Raw genomic sequence first — 20000 nt, forward strand, 5'->3', positions numbered from 1 at the left:
GTTTAGGAAAGTTTCCTCGTCAAAAATGTTTTTTTTCGACTCTCTAAAAACACAGCTTTGAAAGATCAAAGTACTGCAGATACCTGATACCTCCACTACGATCTATTTCTGTCCTCATGAAGACATCCAGGCAGATCATCATCTTAAATGTGTCACAGAGATATGAGGCAAACATTCTCCATCCACCCACTCTGTTAACCCTTTAGCCAACCAGCTACTGCCACACAGCCCTCCATCCCCACTCTGGCAAGCCACCTTCAACTCTGTTACCCTCCACCCTGTTACCCTCCACCCTGTTACCCTCCACCTTGTTACCCTCACTCTCACAGCACCAACTCCAACCCAAATTCCCCCACTCACTCTGGCAACCCCTCCACCATGCTACCCTCACTCTGGCAACCCCTCCACCTTGTTACCCTCACTCTTACAGCCCCTCCACCAATTCAAACCGAAACTCTCCCATTCTGGCAACCCAACTACCCACACACACCCCCGCTCTGGCAACCCATCCACCTCCTATCCGCAGCAAACCATGCACCTCCTACCCACACACACCCCTGCTCTGGCAACCCATCCACCTCCTATCCGCACACACCCCCGCTCTGGCAACCCATCCACCTCCTACCCACACACACCCCCGCTCTGGCAACCCACCCACCTCCTACCCACACACACCCCCGCTCTGGCAACCCACCCACCTCCTACCCACACACACCCCCGCTCTGGCAACCCATTCACTCAATGACCGGAAACCAGACACTGTAACAGCTGAATCAAAGACTGGTAATAGGACAGAGGAGAGGCGGGCCAGGGACCGAGAAGTGACAAGAAGTGAGTCGGGAGGGAGGGAGGGGGCACGGAGTGGGTGGGGCGACGCTACAAATAGCAAGGACCTGGGGATCACAGCCCTTCATTTAGTCTCCCACCTCCCACCAACCACACCAGTTCATCCAGCCGGCCTTCCACAAACACCTTCCGCCATGAGCAAGAGCTACTCCTCCTCCTCTTCCTCCGCCCAGTCGGCCTCCTCTTACCGCCGCACCTTTGGCTCTGGCGTGGGCTCCAACCCGATGTCCCACATGTTCTCCGGCCACGGCTTGGGCGGCTCAGCCGGCGCGTCCCACATGTCCTCCAGAGTCTACGAGCTGACCAAGAAGTCTCCCAGCTACTCGGGCACGCGCTCCTCGTCCGGCGCCTACGGCGGCGGCTCTGTGATGCGCTCCTACGCCGGCATGGGCGAGAAGCTGGACTTCAACCTGGCCGACGCCATGAACCAGGACTTCCTGAGCACGCGCACCAACGAGAAGGCCGAGCTGCAGCACCTCAACGACCGCTTCGCCAGCTACATCGAGAAGGTCCGCTTCCTGGAGCAACAGAACGCCACGCTGACGGTGGAGATCGAGCGCCTGCGGGGCCGCGAGCCCACGCGCATCGCCGAGATGTACGAGGAGGAGATGAGGGAGCTGAGGCGCCAGGTGGAAGCCATGGCCAACCAGAGAGGCCGCGTGGAGGTGGAGAGAGACAACCTGGCGGACGACCTGCAGAAACTCAAACTCAGGTGAGACGTCAGGAGAAAGTGAGAGAGAAGTTGGCCAAATTGCTGTGCTCTCCAGGTTCAGAAATTTGCTTGTGAACCAACTGCCTTTTCATGACTTGAGCAAAGGTGATATCACTGCTCTCAGAATGATGGACTGTATTGGGATTTTCTTATCTATCTTTTTGATACTATTACTGTACTTGACATTCATGGTGGAATTGATGATGTCTATGGAGTAGCTAACACTGTATAGTATGTTCAGTATGTAGGGACTGAGTCCTCCCTATCTAACACCAGAATCACTGCGTCAGTGCACAGAGTTCTGGCACTTAACAGGGACAGAGGATATGCTCTCTCTTGCCTCCCTCCTGGATACTGTTCCTTGAAGGGCCTTAAGAGAAGCAAACATTGGGGGGGGGGGGGGATAAACACTTTACTGTACAACAATATGACTAATAATCCTTATTCTTGTTGTGTAATAACCAAAATCATCAATAGTTTATGACAGCATTATTACCCTTTCATTAGGGAAACTTTAAGTCTATGAATGTATCGAAGTGGGGGGATTCAACCAGTGTTTGACGTAAAAAAGAGACTTCTGTAGCTTGACGTAGAGGGAAATTACAACCGTATCCAGTTGTGTGTGTGCAGCAGTTACGTTGAGAGGACAGAAGTATGCATTGCTCTACTAGCAGATTCCTAGAAGACGGGCAACCGGAAGGAATGACGGCCAATAACATTTCCACTACATTTCCAACAAATGTTACAGCTCGCCAACTTCCAACAAAGAAACAAAAACCTCCCTATCCTTTTGCCGAGGCTATATCTATATATATATATACGTTTTCTAATTTGCCCACAAGAGAATTTTCGGTTGAGAAGATGGAGAGAGAATGAGGTGAGGTGAATGAGGTGCTGATAGTTTGAGCTAAGAAGGAGGGCGCAGAACAAAGGGACGGTGGTAGAAAACGAGTGTTAAAAAAAGAGGAAATGAGGGAAATGCAAAGAGGATTATAATCATAAAAAAAGCCTGGAATGAATGAATGGGAAAGCTGAGTACAGGATGAGACATTGCCTTCTACGGCTCGCCTAGCTGTGTTACGTTGAACAGTCAGTCAGACAGAGAACTTTGTCCCCCAGCGGTCCTCTCTAGTCCACAGTCACAGAATGCCATCCCCATATTAGAACACTATTTTTACCCAGCCTCGATTTACTGGGAGCGCCTGCTGTGTGTCCCCCTAAAAATAACCCTCATCAGCAGCCTATCGCTGTGTCTGTAGCGTGCAAGGTCTCTGGGGATTCTGAACATAATACTAATGCTGAAATATGTATTATCCAACAGAGGGTTGTTAATGGGGGTTGCTATTTAAAGGTATTAGTTCAGGAGTGTGAGATTTTCACTTGGTTTTCTAGATGGGATGAGTGTTTTTAGTGGGGTGGGGGGTGTGTGGGGGGGGGTTAGGAGTTGGCATCAGGGAGAAAGTAAAATCAGTGTGAAATTGGAGGTGAAATGGTGAAATACACAGCTTCTGCATGAGGCCTTAGACACACACAGCCTTAGACAGACACAGACACAGACACAGACACACACCCACACCCACACACACACACACACACACACACCCACATACACACACACGCACGCACGCACGCACGCACACACACACACACACACACACACACACAACCCTGTTCTATCAGCCTAGTTCCTCATGCTCTTCACCTTGACTTGAGGAGGAGTTATTGCCTGCAGCAGCATCAGACACATAGCTGCCGCCTCCACTGTGATCGAAATATCTCCAGACACTCCTGAGCTGCCAACTATTACATAAACCACACGAGATGAACAGAATACCGCTCAGATGATATGCTATCACTAATACTTACATCAAACTAGACAAGGGGAGCATAGTCCACATGCTATGTGCCCAGGGTCATTGAAAACAAAACAAACGTCTCTGACTAACCACACAGAAATGACAGGGTCTCAGAGTCAAAACCCACAGATATTTATTCTCCAAAAAACACGGCACATCATTTCACTGTTGCTCAGAGAGGGTCATCATCGGTTAGGCATCGATAACATTTTTGAAGAAAGTGTTTATAGGGGTTGCAGTTGCTTTCAGCTCTCCCCCTCGAATGATCTCTAACTGTCTGGGAACAGCTGCGTGCTGGAGTGGGGCTTCATTTGTGGAATGTGTGTCGGCACTATTCCTGTAGCCTGCTAGTCACAGAGGCAGAGAGTGTGTGTGTGTGTGTGTGTGTGAGAGAGAGATAGTGAAAGAGACAGAGTGATTGAGAGAGAGAGAGAGAGAGAGAGAGAGAGAGCGGACTTACTCAGCCTCCATGAACAGCAGAGTCTGCTCAAATAAACTTTATCTGTCAAACATGCCTTGCTGGAGGCATAGTGGGACATTGGGAATAAACCTCTGAATCTGTTTAAACTCCTGTTGAACCCCCCCCTCTCTCTCTCTCTCTCTCTCTCTCTCTCTCTCTCTCTCTCTCTCTCCCTCTCTCTCTTTCACTATCTCTCTCTCACAGACTGCAGGAGGAGATCCACCAGAAGGAGGAGGCTGAGAACAACTTGTCTGCCTTCAGAGCTGTGAGTCACACTTTTGTTTTTCTCAATGATCAATGAATACTGTACATATGAGTTAGATGAAGGCTAACCATGTTCAGTGCACACAGTGCTCTCAGACTCCTCCATCTGTCTGTGTGCTTGTGCACATGTGTCAAAATGTGAAAGGCTGTGTTTCTGCTATGGTTCCTCAGGACGTGGACAATGCCACTCTGGCCAGGTTGGACCTGGAGAGGCGCATCGAGAGCCTCCATGAGGAGGTCGCCTTCCTCAAGAAGATCCATGAGGAGGTCTGTATCCTGTAACTGTCTGTCTGTCAGTCCTGTGACAGTCTGCCTGTCTGTCACTCTCCTACAGTATAACTCACTGTCTGTCTGTCTGTCTGTCTGTCTGTCTGTCTGTCTGTCTGTCTGTCCTTCAGTCATATGATGACTGTCTGTCCTTCACAGTGTCAGACTCCATACGTTCTTCAATGATTAGATCATGGAATGAATTTGTATAATGTTTTTTCCACCAGGCGTTCACTTTACATTGTATGACCAAGGAACACTTCACCAGTGTCAGCCTTGGCAGCCTTTCAACCATCAGCAGTAGTCCGAAGCCCTCCCCTCCTCCCCTCAATTCACCAATCACAATCTTGCAGCTGTCTCTCTGGCTGACATTTTAAAGACATTATCTGCAGACACACAGACCGCCAGCCGGTGGAGCGTGTCACATAACACCTTTCTGGAAATATATTGCTTTAGATATGCGGTTCGAGTATCGCTCATTCACTCCTACTATAATGCATGTAGGGACAGTTATGACATGCATACTCATACTGTACACACACTCAAACACACACACACACACACACACACACACAAACAAACACACACGCGCAAACACACACACTCACACACACACACAAACACACACGCACACACACACGCACACACGTACACACACACACACACACGCACATGCACACACACACACACACACACACACACACACACACACACACACACACACGCACACACACACACACACACACACGGTGAGGTCCTTTCATGTTCTCTCCCCTGTCCTCCTGACATTTGACTTCAGTGCAATGCTGGCTTTCTGAAGGTTGTGAGTCAGCTGAGGCTGTGACATGCAGGGCCCTCTGTAACGCTGTTAAACAGATGCACGGCTATAATTAAACCCCCGGGAGAGAGGGGAGGCAGTAACAGCTGGGAGACAGGACTTAGGCTGCGTCCAAATTCTCTACCTTGGTGTGGATTAGTGCACTCCCCCACATGTTTTGAAAAGGAATGCCGTGCTTGTTGCGGGGGGGTTGTGGACACTTTAGGGAAACGGTTGATAATTGGGTCGCAGCCGTCCACCCACTTTCCTGTGCGCCAGACGTGGGTAAAAAAAAAAAGTATTTGTTTACTTTCAAACGTTTTATGTCCCCTTGATTTACAGTAGCTAGCCTGGCCTTTAGCTTAGCATAATAGAACCAGTGGACCCGTCTCTGTCCACCAGATGCACCGCACAAGCCATATCAAGCATACCCAAAGTATTTGAGGGAAAAAGACATACTGCTGATAGCATTGTAGCACCCACTATACACTACTTAATGGACAAGGTGAGTTACCCCATACATGTGGTTTGAGCCAAGGGAATGTGCTATATAGATGCCACTATTAGCATCATCATATACTGACTTAGAGAGAACAACCAACCACTGCGTCACTCTGTGACATAGGGATTCAGACACCATCCGATTGCTTATGGATCGCTATGATGTCATTGACCTTTGACCAATATCCCTGCAGGAGATCCGTGAGCTCCAGAACCAGATGCAGGAGACCTCAGTCCAGGTCCAGATGGACATGTCCAAGCCAGACCTGACCGCTGCCCTGAGGGACATCCGCACACAATACGAAGGCATCGCTGCCAAGAACATTGCAGAGGCTGAGGACTGGTACAAGTCCAAGGTACGTTCAACGACACATCAACAGTGGACATCATGATGTTAGTTCCTTCAGGGATAAATACAGTTTTTCTAATCTAGTCATAATGTGGACAGCTACAGAAGAGAACATATCCTACAGACCAAATCCTACAGTTACTTTGCCAGTGTGTGACTTACAATGAAAAATGAAGTCAATATGCAAATCACACCATTTCGGCTAATTTGAGCTAGTAAACTATAGATGAGACCTATCAGGGACATGTATACATGTTTGACTGTCAATATTTCGACCAGATAGACATATGTAAGAATATGTATTTATTTGAACATACCTACGTGTGTCTTATCACCAGGTAACCGACCTGAACCAGACCGTCAACAAGAACAACGATGCTTTGAGACAGGCCAAGCAGGAGAGCATGGAGTTCAGACACCAGATCCAGTCCTACACCTGCGAGATCGACTCTCTCAAGGGAACTGTAAGTTCAACTTGATCTTTTCCTCACCCATCCCTTTAACCACGTAACGTTACTAAAGAGAACTTTCAACCCCTAGGGGTGCTCTTGAGCTAGTTGGGTCCCCTAAATAGACGGAAATATTGTCAAGAAATGACTTGATGGGACAGAGAGGGGCACACCTCCTCACACTGATGAGCAAAAGCTTATTTTGCAGAAGTTTGTTAGCCTCAAACTAAGACCTGTGTGGTTTTATGACATCAGAAACCGCTTAACATTACACCATGTAATGAACCGTAAAGTCAACACTCAAAGAAAGACTTCGCTCTCACAAGTGATTCCTTGTGATCAGTTAGACACACGTACGTTACATCAGTGCAATTTGACCCTAAAAGATCTTTCTTCCCCACAGAACGAGTCTCTGCTGAGGCAGATGAGAGACATGGAGGCACGTCTGGGTGCGGAGTCTGGCGGCTTCCAGGACACCATCGCCAGTCTGGAGAGTGACATTTCCAAGATGAAGGATGACATGGCCCGTCACCTAAGAGAGTACCAGGACCTGCTCAATGTCAAGATGGCCCTGGACATCGAGATCGCCACCTACAGGAAGCTGTTGGAAGGGGAGGAGTGCAGGTGGGTGGCCTGAGCCTGGTGGGGAGGGTTGGGGTAAAGGGGGCTGCAGACCTGGGTCTGTGCACTTGATAGAGACAGTTGTAAGACATACGAAGGGGAGTGGCATGAAATCAAACCATAAATGTAGAAATTGTTGAGTGTGTTTCCAAAACAATCCATATATACATATCAAATGTATGAAAATAACAGGTATGTAAGCAGGTAGCTGGTCATGACTACACTTATTGACATAGAATGTTTGTCTTCTTTCTTTCCTGTCAAGGATTACAACCTCCATGCCTGTGCAGTCATCTTATTCCACCATAGGCTTCAGAGGTGAGTGATGTTACAGTAAAAGCACTTCCCCACACTGGCTATTCAACAATGAATACAAAGTAAGAAATGTCACGATTACAGGATCATGACAGTGGATTTGAGAGCAGAACCTTCCCTTCCCCAGTAGGGGGAGCAATGACACTGAAACTCTCTTGACAGCATGATGTATGGATACAATTCAGATATCAATATTACCGTGGCTCCATTTTGTGATGAGATAAATGTCGAACATTAGAATGTAATGATAATTGATTGGACATAAATCAAGTGTCTGTGTTGTTTGTGGGTTAGGGGTGAGAGTGTCTAGTGGATTAATCTCTGCTTGTCTGTATGCTGTACCTCAACAGAGACTAGCCCAGAGCACCAGCGCTCTTCAGAGGTCCACTCCAAGAAAACTGTCCTGATCAAGACCATTGAGACCCGCGATGGCGAGGTAAGCCACACACACACACACTTAGCACGAGGAACCACTAAAGCTAGATTCCTCTGTTTACAAATATATGTTTACGATGCCAACTGTCCTCCAAAGCGCTTTCCACACTGTAAATGACATCCTAGCCACACAGTCTGGAGACTCACAGAGGACACCAGTGTTCTTCACATCTTCACTTTTCACTGTCAACACCGGGATATAACAACCCTTGTTCTGAGACTAGACTATCTCCATGTCTCTGTCGGTCTGTCGGTCTGTCAGTCTTTCTGTCCATCCCCACTGACTCCTCTTTCCCTCCACAGGTTGTCAGTGAATCCACACAACACCAGCAGGACATCATGTAAACAGCAACATGTAAACAGCAACATGTAAACAGCAACAATACAAGAGTGGGACTACCATACACCAAAAAAAAAAAAGACAAAAAAAAGGAACAACAACCGCAATACAACGTAGAATTTTTAAAATGGACGTTTACATACCACAATGGCCTTTTGTAAGGAAAGCCTCTTTTGAAAGGTTACTTTTATAGAGTAAGTGTGTCATAAACACTTTATGAAAACATGTTTATAACTCACTTACTAACTACTGCTGATCAAATAAGAGATGACCCATCAGAATGACGAGACAAAAAAAAGAAGACAGTGTTAATAATAATAATACGAAGGTGAGGATGAGGGACAGGGAAGAGAGTGGGCTCAGGACAGAGCATGCATTTTATTTTATTTAATCTTTATTTAACCTGATCCCAGACAGCAGCAGCATTGCGAGAGGGGAAGTCTCAAGAGGGATCTCTGTAACGTGCATTTTTGTTTGTGGACAGTATGTGTTTTGGGTGGGTATCTCTGGTTCACAATGCCAAGGATCTGAAATAAAGATATATGTTCAAAAGAGTGCACACCTGTTCAGCTAATTTTGTTGTATTTGATTTGTTTCTGTGGTAGTTTCTGCTTGCTATCAAGTGAAGGTATAACTTGATCACTCAAGCATGGGTCATATTTTATTCATTGGACATAAAGTATGGCAATGGAGAATGAAAAAGGGGGATGGGACAATTAAGATGCTGTCCGTTCCCTGTGCTCCATTACAAGGTAGCGGTAGAATACAAGCAATTAGCTTCTGTGTCGACATGACTGGAGGGGATAATGTTAACAGTGATACACCAGAAGTCAATAGTACAATGGCAACAATGAGAGAGAGAGAGAGAGAGAGAGAGAGAGAGAGAGAGAGAGAGAGAGAGAGGGGGGGGGGGGGGGGGGAGAGAGAGAGAGAGAGAGAGAGAGAGAGAGAGAGAGAAAAAGAGGCTTATCAGAACATTCACATCTATTCACATCGAATATCAGAGAGAGAGAGAGAGAGAGAGAGAGAGAGCATTGTGACACAAATGTCAACCACGCAAATGCTGTCGCCCATCCTTCCTTCTTTTCCTCCCTTTCTCCCTTTCTCCCTCCCACCCTCCACCCCCCTCCCACCCCCCTTTATCACTGCCCAACTGTTTGCCCTGGAGCCTAAACTACAGGAGCTGTATAACAGACTCTCCTATCTCCTCAACCTTTCCCTATCAGCCCGGCCGTAGACATCTGTGACCTGCTGAAGGCACTTGGCACTGTCTGATCCACAATGCGGCAACAACACAGGCTTTGTTAGGCTAATTATGACCTTTTTGCTCTGATAATGAGGTTAATGCATTGCAGAAGGCCCGGCATTTTTATTTATTTTATTAAAACAGTTTGGCACACCGAACATAATATAAAAGTACAAAGATGAGATGAGATAAGAAAACCAAGAAGGGTCAGAGTGAATGCCCAGCGGGGACTGTTGCCTTGTACTGGAATCATTAAAAATGGCCAGACTCTGTAGATCTTGGATAAGCAAAATATAGTTTTTATTCAGCCCACACAATACAGACAATACAATGCAATATGTATATCTATGCAATACACCCATGGTGAGATATTCCCAATGCAAAACTAATCACCTTCCGCCTATACAACGTTTATTCTTATAACAGATTGATTATTGTACATACTTCTGAGATGCTCCAGTTCTAACCATTACATTACAAGTTACTGTACATATTTATCCCTGAGCAGTTGTTTATCCCCCCCCCCCACCGCCTCACAGAAAGCAGAAATGAAGATAAAAAGCTTTTAGAGGAACCAGACTGAACACTTCTCCAGACTGAACACTTCTCCAGACTGAACACTTCTCCAGACTGAACACTTCTCGTAGTCAAGCTGCACTCTGATCCTCTGGGGTCTCCTCCTCAGACCGAGGATCTCCTCCTCAGACCGAGGATCTCACCTTGATGGACTCACCTTGGCTGATGGACTGTGCGTTCCTTTCCTGTCTTCAACCACACCTATTCTCCAGACAGGGTGGTCCCTCCCTTCTCTGCTTTCTTGAGCTGAACCCCTCAGAGCCCAGAACACTTACATACTTCATCCACCGCTCCGGGTTGTCACGGAGCTGCATGCTTGGATGGGTCCAGAAGCACAGAAGCTTCAAAAGTAATACATATACATTGTATAAGTTATAGACTATTCTCTGTTCAATACACACTATAAGAAACACTATGATTGTGAAAATATTTAAGCATTGTATCCTTTGTCACATGTACACACACACTGCCTCTTCTTTGTCCTCTCTTCCTCCTTCAGTGCTGCTATGCTGGAAGCCTTTTCATCTCGTAGAATCTTCTTAAGCTCCTTCATCTGCCTCTCTGTGTGCTGGGCAAGATGATATGAAGCCACTGTATACACTATTTGTTTACCAAGTCTTCTTTGACAACAAAAACATAAAGAATCAAGTAATTGTTTGTTGTTATGGTTATGGTAAGACTCACTGCTGGAAATATTGTTGACAATGGCATTAAAGCAACAGCATCCAATACTCATCAAAAACAAAAGCATAAAAGATCACTTCACTGAAAGCAACGCCGTGCAAAAGCAGACAAAAGCAGAAACGATCACTTCACTGAATACAACACCTTGTATGACTAAGTACCTTATGTTGAACAGCTGTTTGATCACAAGTTTGTTTAACTTCATTTAAGACCTTCAGCTTCTTTTGTAAGAGCTTCAGTGCAGCCTGGAGTTCCTCCTGGAATGAGACCACAACTAAACTAAGTAAACTGTCTCCTGCTTTATAGTGAGCGATAGTGTGCTGTATTATAGTCTATGTATACATTTCTTGTTTATGTCCACTTCCACAGACTCCCAGACTGTCTATAGCTCTCAATGAAACTGAAATGGAAACTAAAAGCAATAGTTAATCTCCCACTATGTGCAGAAAATCTGTAAAAGAAAATGTGCACTGGCTTAACTTTAGCTTCAACTGTCATACTTTGTCTGTCATTGAATAAGGATTATTATTCTGTTATTCTCCTACTTTATGATCCTGTGCAACCTTATCTACTGGGACACAATCATGAGATGTATGTTGTGTTGAGGCCTGACACACCACACAGATTATCCAGACAGTAGAGCTCGTTTGTCATTGTGCCCCCTCAGCCCCTCAGCCCCTCAGCCCCTCAGCCCCTCAGCCCCTCAGCCCCTCAGCCCCTCAGCCCCTCAGCCCCTCAGCCCCTGCCCCTGCTGCTGCTGCTGCTCTCCCATCCCTCTCCTGTAGGAAGGCCTCACACACATTCTATAGAGCAAGGTTACAGGGAGGCTCAACCATGAAATATCCTACAATAAGGACAGTCCCGTGATCGGTTATATGTTCCCAGCATTCCTGCAGACAGCCTTTTACGGAAGCTGTGGCAAGCAGCTGAAAGAGACGGACTGGAAGCCATTTTCTCTTACAATGCTAGTCACTGCTCTGCAATAGCCTGTGAAGATTACTTTCACTTTCAACACTAAAACTTTTAAAGGATCAAAAAAATAAAAGCTACTTTTAGAAATCAGAATAAAACAGCTTGTTTTTAGTTCCCTTTCATCTTTGTGTGAGAGCAGTAGAGATGTTCCTATCTGATCAGTACGACAGAACAGCATAGACTCAGTCCCCTGGGAAGCCTCAGCTAAATTAGCACAACATCAGATAATTGGAAATGTGTAATCCTCTTGAATCTGGCTCCAGGTAGCGGCCCTTCAGCCCCTCAGCCAGAGACGCCAGAGAAACCAGAGATGCTGTATCACCAAGCACACTCACCATCTAGCCAAGCATGAGTTCCCCCAGATGGGCAGACAGAACATGGAGAATGAGTCAGGGAATTCTCTCTTTATCCCACTGTGCGTCTGGCATGTGAGCAATTACATAAGCTTTCTTCTTCATTTTGTTGACATCTGGTTCGGGGGAATCGTAGCGTTGCTGAGAGATAGTGCACAGTGCAGAATACTGTATTGATTTCAAATATACAATAAAGTAATCAGTTTCTTTGGCCTCTTCTTTGGCCTCTTTGTAGTTGTATCTCATCAAATGTGGCAAGAACACAATACCTTACAGTATACAGGACAAGATGACAAGATCTTGGATAAGCAAAAGACAGCTTTTATTCAGCTCACACAATACAGACAATACAATTCACCCATGGTGAGATATTCCCAATGCAAAGCACCCCTCTGAGACAAATCACATTCTACCTATAAGCTGTTGATTGTAATAACAGATTGATTCTTGGAAGTGAAGTCCTTCTGAGATGCTCCTGTCCAGCAGGTCTCCTCAGAATCAGAGCACGGGAGCATAACTTCAGTTAGGCTTAAAGAGTCACTCTTATTTCACTCCAGATAACCGTCATGTTTTGTTTAGAGTCAGAATCTCTGACTCAGACTTCCACAGACTCTCAGAGCCAGAGAAATCCAAGCATTCACTGAGAATTCCCAATGCAATTCCCATTTCAGACACAAATAATGGGTGGATCAGAATGAAACTGATCATTCATCTCCAACAAAGTGGAGAAACTCCACGTGCCATAGTTCAGTTTATCTATTACAGAATGAGCATTAATTATTTATTAATTATTCCTACCTTATGATCAGCCTCATCTGATGTGCAGCCTCATCTACTGGGACACAGTTATGATGAGCTTTATGTTTATTTTATCCTGTAGACAGAAGAGCTTGCCGCATTGCGTAGACAGAATTAAAACTCTTTTTTAGAAATCACAGATTTTATAGTATCTCCTTGTAATGGTTTCCTAGTATGTATTTCCAGTGGTTAAAATCTAAATGTTAGGTGTTAAAGCAGGGTGTGTGTGTGTGTGTGTGTGTGTGTGTGCATGTGTGCGTGTGTGCGTGCGTGTGCATGTGTGTGTGTGCGTGCGCGCGTGCGCGTGCGTGTGTGTGTGGATCCATTTAATATAATATACATAATCAGAAATAATCAGGTTTCTCCAACCATCCTGTGCAGCCTTATCTACTGACACACAATTATGAGATTTCTGTTTTTTTTTTAGGTCTGACACACCACACAGACTGCATCTCTGCATCTCTATCCTCCAGACAAAAGAGCTTGAGCTTCGTATTGTGCTGACTGACCACAGAACACCTGTTGTTCCAGTCCTCACATCCCTGTCCTTGAGGAAGGTTGGAGAACACTAACGATAGAGATCAAAGGTTTGATAGTATCTCCGGGTAATTATTTAGTATCGCACCGAATCCAAATGGAATGTTGTAGATCAGTGTGTGTTATTGTCTGTCAAGGATGCTACTTTGCCCTGTCAGGTCTGTCAAGGATGGGCTGTGCAGGTTACCGTAAGTCTGGTTAGACAGGTGTGTGTGTGTGTGTGTGTGTGTGTGTGTGTGTGTGTGTGTGTGTGCGTGTGTGTGTGTGTGTGTGTGTGTGTGTGTGTGTGTGTGTGTGTGTGTGTGTACATGTGCATGTGTGTTTGTGCTATATGTCATTGGCTTACCTAATCGGTCTGAGGTGAGAGATCCACTATTTCAACCCATAACAAAACAGCTTGTTTTTAGTTCCCTTTCATCTCTCTATGAGAGCAGTAGAGATGTTCCTATACTCTGATCAGTACAACAGAGCCATGCTAGTCCTGACTGAACAGCATAGACTCAGTCCCCTGGGAAACCTCAGCTAAATTAGCACAACTAGAGATCATAATTGGGAATGTGTAATCATCTTAAATCTGGCTCCCGGTAGCAGCCTCTCAGCCATAGGAGCTGTATCAGTGAACACAGTAATCTGGCCAAGTGTACTTTATCCCAGATGGGCGGACAGAACGTGGAGAATGAGTCAGAGAATACTCTCTTTATCCCAGTGTGCATCTGGTATGTGAGTAATTACATAAGCTTTCTGTCATTGTGTTGAAATCTGATTACGGGGAATGGTAGCGTTGCTGAGAGACGCAGTAGACTGTATTGATTTAAAATAACCAGCTTCTTTGAAGAATAAAAACAAAGCTCATCTGTAAACAGTGAGAAATATTCTGTGCTTGTTTCGTTTGTTTTCCCTTCTGAGGAGCCCCATACAGCAATTTTCTATCACGGTCCGATACTTGTCTGCAAGATGTGAATATAAAGGGGCTTTTTATTTTTTGTATTTATTGTCCCCCTACGATGAAATCAGGGAGGGGACTATGCATCGGTGTCTGTCTGTTCGTTCATACTGTACACCTGCGTTCCCTCTTCAACTACCATTCCTAATTTGGGGGAATATTTTGGAGTGAGGCAGAGAACAATGCAGGTAGAGATTTTAGAATCACACATGTTTATCATATACAGTTCATACAAATACATGCTCAATAATAATAACAATAATAATATGAATCATCATCATCATCATAACAATTGTAGGCCTAATAATAATAATAATAATAATAATAATAATAATAATAATAATAATAATAACAATATTAATAATAATAATACTATGAATCATCATAATCATCATCATAATCATAACAATCATCATAATAACCATAACCATAATCATATTTGGTATTATAATAATCATAGTAATCATAATATCATAATTATATTACAATGCTCAGATTTTCTGTGAGCACTCCATACACACAAATACTTCAACTCATGGATACCAACATCATGACTGTCCATATTATGCAGAAAGTTCAAATCATATACTGTACTTATCAAAGTAAACAAATGATACATGACAATACTTAGAAAATGGTGCCAAATGTGTACACAGATGAGTCAGAGCATCAATCAATTACAAAAATAAACCAGATAAATACATAATCATGACAACAAGTGTAAGAATACGGAACGTCATACAATATATACAACATTCAGAGATTTACAATATATACAGAAAGACAGAGGGTGTTTTGAATAATAGTCGCATGACAAGAAGGACAGATTGTTGAATGACCTCAAGCCCTTTTCACTGCGAGCAAACCATAGAAGAGACAATACAGCTGCCTCTAAACCGCCAGGCTCCCTCCCAGAGTCCACTCCTAATAGTAGCTCACAGCATTGAGTTCCCCTCAGCACACACAAGAAAGTTCACTCCAGGGTCATGTCTTTATCCTGACAGAAGAAAAGATCGAAAGCATACCCCTAGATCCCATCCCCCTTATTCTATCACATATTTGTAATAAACACACACACACACACACACACACACACACACACACACACAACACACAAAAACATGGTCGATGCTTCCCTGTTAGTAAAGGATGAAACTTCACCCGAGGTGCGTTAGCCATGAAATCAGCTGGTTACATCGTACTGTACTTGGCCTGCACTACAGAGGGCAGTGTTCCCAAGTGTTCTGAGGTCGTAGATAGAACACACTTCTCCTCATTATCCAATGCCTATGTTACTATACATGTTTTAGTTCAAACAGTGTCCCATCTATCACATTGTACCAACCACCCAACGCGCATTTGAAAGAACAGCCTTGAGACAAAGCTTTCAATACCTCACGCTTACATTGAAATGAGCTCCCCCTCCGTGAACTTACTTGGTACAGTCCAACACACCGATGCACATGAGCATGTTCTGAATCCCACCTGCACTTTGACAGTCATTGATTGTTCCCTTTATTGCGTGGAACACGGTTAATGGCCTCGTCTAGTGAGTGCCTTCTCTTCCTGTCTTTGCTGGGAATGATTGAATTGAGTAAATTCGACAGAGACGAATGTATTCAACAGGAGTCGAGGTGATAAGAGAGGCCATTTACCACAGATGTCATATTAAAAAAAAATGTTCTTATATAATTCTGTGCCATTTACCGTATCATCACTCAACTCAAGAGGGCTTATAAACACTGAACCACAAGCCAACATTGAAATTACACAATAGCTACAACACAATGTCCCTACAATAATGAATGTTCCACATATTAGGATATCACTGAGGTTAGAGAGACCTACTAGGTCTCAGGGAGGCCTAGGCACACTGCCGAGGGTCATAGACAACACACACATACCACCTCCGATACCTCTTCAGATAACACATATGAAGTACTTTGTACTTATATACATTTTCAGGGCTGTTGTATGAAGATGCTATGTTTCAAACATACAGTGTTGTGTGTCGCACTGTTTGGAACCTAGACGTCAAAACCACAGTAGGTTACACAGCCCAGTCTCCACAACGCAGGCTGGGAGAGATTCAAGGGTGGAATGTTAGAAAGGGGGATACAGGGACAATCCGTTTGTGTATCCCACCACAGAACATGTCTAGTCCAGGGCTCAAGGTTCGATCTGGAAGCTGAAGACCTTTTCTGACTAAGGTCCTGTTGAAGGTTCGGATGAAGGTTCAGTTCCACTCCAGACCAACAGGGGGCAGTCATAACAGTCAGAACTGTGTATTAATAGTGTCACACTCGTACAGCGGGCCCAGTGGGTGCGGTCAGGGGGACTTGGGATCCACAGTCGTAGTCCAGGTCGGCCATGTGAGTCCTGCCGATCAGCCTGCCGTGAGGATAGCCCCGTCTGTCCACCTGTCTGTCCCGGAAACTCTGGATGTAGCTCTGAGAAAGACGGAGAGGGGGGGGTTAGCAATTAGGAATGAAGTGTAGTGACCAAGAGACACACAGACAGTGATGGACATCAACAGAAACATATAGAGACAGTCATTCAAATACAGTGAGAAAGACATACTTTGACAGAGTCAGAGAGAAGATACTGACAGACAGACAGACAGACAGACAGACAGACAGACAGACAGACAGACAGAAAGTGAGACACTGAAATAACCATTAAGATATAGTGAGTGAGACAGACAAGTGAGTGAGACAGACAAAGACATGCACCCAGAGAAAGATAGATATTAAGATATTCCAAGACATAAGAGAGAGAAAGCGAATTGCTATACATTGAGACATTGAGACAGGTATGCATCGGGTCTTACCGCGGAGAGGACGTCTCCATCGAATCGACGGATGGGGTTGGTTTTCTTGTGGTAGGTGGGGTCTGCCTGGACAGGTTTGGGGGGATGTGCGGGGTGAAGGTTAGGGTGGGGCGGAGGAGGGTGATGATACTGCTGATGTTGTTTTGTTTTTTGTTGTTGTTTGGGTTTCTTCTTCTTCTTTCGGCATTCTTTCTGCAACCTCTCCTCCTTCTGGTGGATCCTCATCAGCTGGACCCGCCTCTGTTGCCGACTGAGAATCACTGGAGGACAGAGAAAAAAAGGGGTAGAGAAAGAAGGAGAGCATAAAGCGAAGGAGGTTTTTCTTGTTGGTTTTAACAAACCTCTATTGTACAATTGAGGTGTGTACATACAGTATGAAGCAGTAGAAGGAGCGTTAACAAAAGCCAGAGAAAGAAAAAAGAGAGAGAGAAAGAGAGAGAGATAGAGGGGAGGGGGAGAGGGGGAGAGAGACAAAGAGTGAGAGAGAGAGAAAGAGAGAGAGAGAGATGGGGGAGAGACAAAGAGTGTGAGAGAGAGGGGGGGAGAGAGGCAGAGAGAGAGAGAGAGAGAGAGAGGGAGAGAGAGAGAGGGAGGGAGAGAGAGGCTTTTCAGAACGTACACATCTATTCACATCCAATATCACAACAAGCAGCATAGTCCTACCCATTCAAATCCTTCTATACAAATAGCTCTAAAGAAAAGACACACAATTATCCCCTCGACATGATTTCCTGGGATATTAAAACGGATGCCGCATTGTACTGCCGGCAAACAGACTCTAAAATGTTTTGACATCCTCCTCTGCAACATATGACTAATTCTGTGCTTTCACACTATCATCAGCGTCGGATTATTTGTGTCATTTTCCCCTCATTTCTGGGACTCCTTTTGTGCCTGGGTAACACATGGGTACCGCCAAAAAGGCACCATCTGTCAGGGAACCCTCTTAATGATGTCCCCCATGCCTGCCCCCACCGCCACCCCCAAGCCCCTCCCTGCCCTGTTACCCCCCTCTCCTTGCCTATCGCCCCCCCCTCATCCCCCCTCCCTCATTGCCTCTCCCCTGCCACCACTCCCAGTTATCAAAGCGTTTAACCTGGGTGAGGCAGAGAGAGAGAGAGAGAGAGAGAGAGAGAGAGAGAGAGAGAGAGAGAGAGAGAGAGAGAGCCATGGGCCATTGCCATGACAACTACCCCAGCATAACAGCCCTTAAAGTCTCCTCTTTGCACACATTTCCACTGCTTTATATCTCATTATGTATGTGTGACTTCTTCTTCACGGCATTGTGTGGCGACAACTACGACCATTTTCTAGAATGTTCTACAATGCTGTTTGGTGGGTTTGTTGATGGCATCTTCCGTACTCTCCTTCTTATGTTCCCCCATGTCCCTAACTCCTCTTTGAATAGATTACACTTCCGCTCTAAATATAACAACTCCTTTGGAGGGCTGATTCTGTGTGTGTGTGTGTGTGGGTGGTGACCGTGCCTCCAGACTCCCAATCCCACACACTAAGTGTCAAACTCTAGAAGTGCCAATGTTTGTACTGTTGCTGTAGCCACCATGTAAAAGCAAATTAAAACTCAGAATAGCAGCCAGGTTCACCACATCCATGAATATCCACCTATGACTGGATAGTGACCCTAACCCTGTCCCATCTGGCTGCACATGAGGTAATATTCAGGGCTAAACTTAGGAAATAGGATACTGTTACTGGGTCAATTACTTCAAAGGTTTTTAATACATTAGCGTAGCCAATCGGATATAGAATTCCTTCAGTGGTTGGTGTTCTAAGGCCCCCAGACTTCAGCCAATCAGCGGAGGGATGGGTTTCTTGTCAGAGCCTGGTTCCTCTCAAGGTTTCTTCCTGCTAGAGAGTTTGACTTGGTCACTGTGCCTATGCTCTTTGGGGGTTTAGCCTCAGGTCACTGTTGAATCTCCCACTGGCATCGGTGCGTGAAAGTTGAGTTTCGCGCGACGATCTCAAGTGAGGGTTTAAACCTCTTTTCAATTTAGTTTTTTCAAAAAAAAAAAAAAAAAAAAAAACCCACAAAAAACATCATTGATTGATTTATTGATTGATTGATTGATGACTCACCCTCCGTGTGGGAGTACCCCTCCGCCGTGACCTTCCATTGGATGAGCACGCCCAGGACAGTCAGCACGGGCCACACCCCCATGATGACCCAGGTGAACCAGCAGACGGGCCGGGCCGGCGCCACCTTCACCCTCTCGTACACGTAGCGCACCAGGGCGAACAGCTCCACAAAGTAGTCCACCGTCACCGTGATCACCGCCGCGCCGAACACTGCCGTGGACAGTGTCACGAAGCAACGCTGCCACTGGAGGGCCAGCACGGCGAACAGCGTGCCCGAACCCAGGAGCACCCCGATGGGCACCCAGACGGTCCGCGGGTGGTAGAACTCCTCCATGGCCACCAGCGACGCCAACCCTAACAGGAGACCCAGCAGCAGACCCACCATGAAGAGACCCACACTGCGGACCAGCATGGTGACCAGGCCGCAGAGGGTGCCGATACCCAGGCCGATGCCCACGCTGGCCTCCACGCTCAGCTGGGTGTCCATGACCCGCTCCTTGTAGCAGAGCAGGAAGATGACCACAGAGCCGAACATCAGGCCCGTCAGGAACATCACCGCCTTGAAGCAGCGGTAGCCTGCAGGCAGCACAGGAGAGACACAGAGAGGAGGTCAGAGACACAGAGAGGAGGTCAGAGACACAGAGAGGAGGATATACTGGATGTGTGTAGCGTCAGGAATGATGAAACAAAAAGACTCTGAACACTGCAGTACAATGCTCCCAAGTGCTTTTA

At 45.8% G+C, this 20000-nt stretch overlaps 2 protein-coding genes across 2 annotated transcripts in view; one reads left to right on the top strand and one right to left on the bottom strand.

Moving 5' to 3' along the window:
- The first annotated feature begins 934 nt into the window (after positions 1-934).
- desma (desmin a) lies at positions 935-8751 on the top strand. Its single transcript, XM_083681559.1, has 9 exons — positions 935-1558; positions 4079-4139; positions 4310-4405; positions 5918-6079; positions 6411-6536; positions 6925-7145; positions 7408-7460; positions 7808-7893; positions 8196-8751. Exons 1-9 carry the CDS (start codon positions 981-983, stop codon positions 8235-8237), a joined length of 1425 nt encoding a protein of 474 aa, XP_083537685.1. The 5' UTR covers positions 935-980; the 3' UTR covers positions 8238-8751.
- A 7887-nt stretch (positions 8752-16638) lies between these two features.
- tmem198aa (transmembrane protein 198aa) overlaps positions 16639-20000 on the bottom strand; it is a gene marked incomplete at both ends in the record, with an annotated part of 5924 nt that continues 2562 nt past the window's right edge. The window contains 3 exons of the mRNA XM_083681562.1: positions 16639-16791; positions 17172-17431; positions 19269-19844. Of these exons, the coding sequence (XP_083537688.1) occupies positions 16639-16791; positions 17172-17431; positions 19269-19844 (989 nt within the window). The remainder of the gene's footprint in view (positions 16792-17171; positions 17432-19268; positions 19845-20000) is intronic.

This window comes from Argentina silus, assembly GCF_951799395.1.
Source record: "Argentina silus genome assembly, chromosome: 12".
NCBI classification, from domain to species: Eukaryota; Metazoa; Chordata; class Actinopteri; order Argentiniformes; family Argentinidae; genus Argentina; species Argentina silus.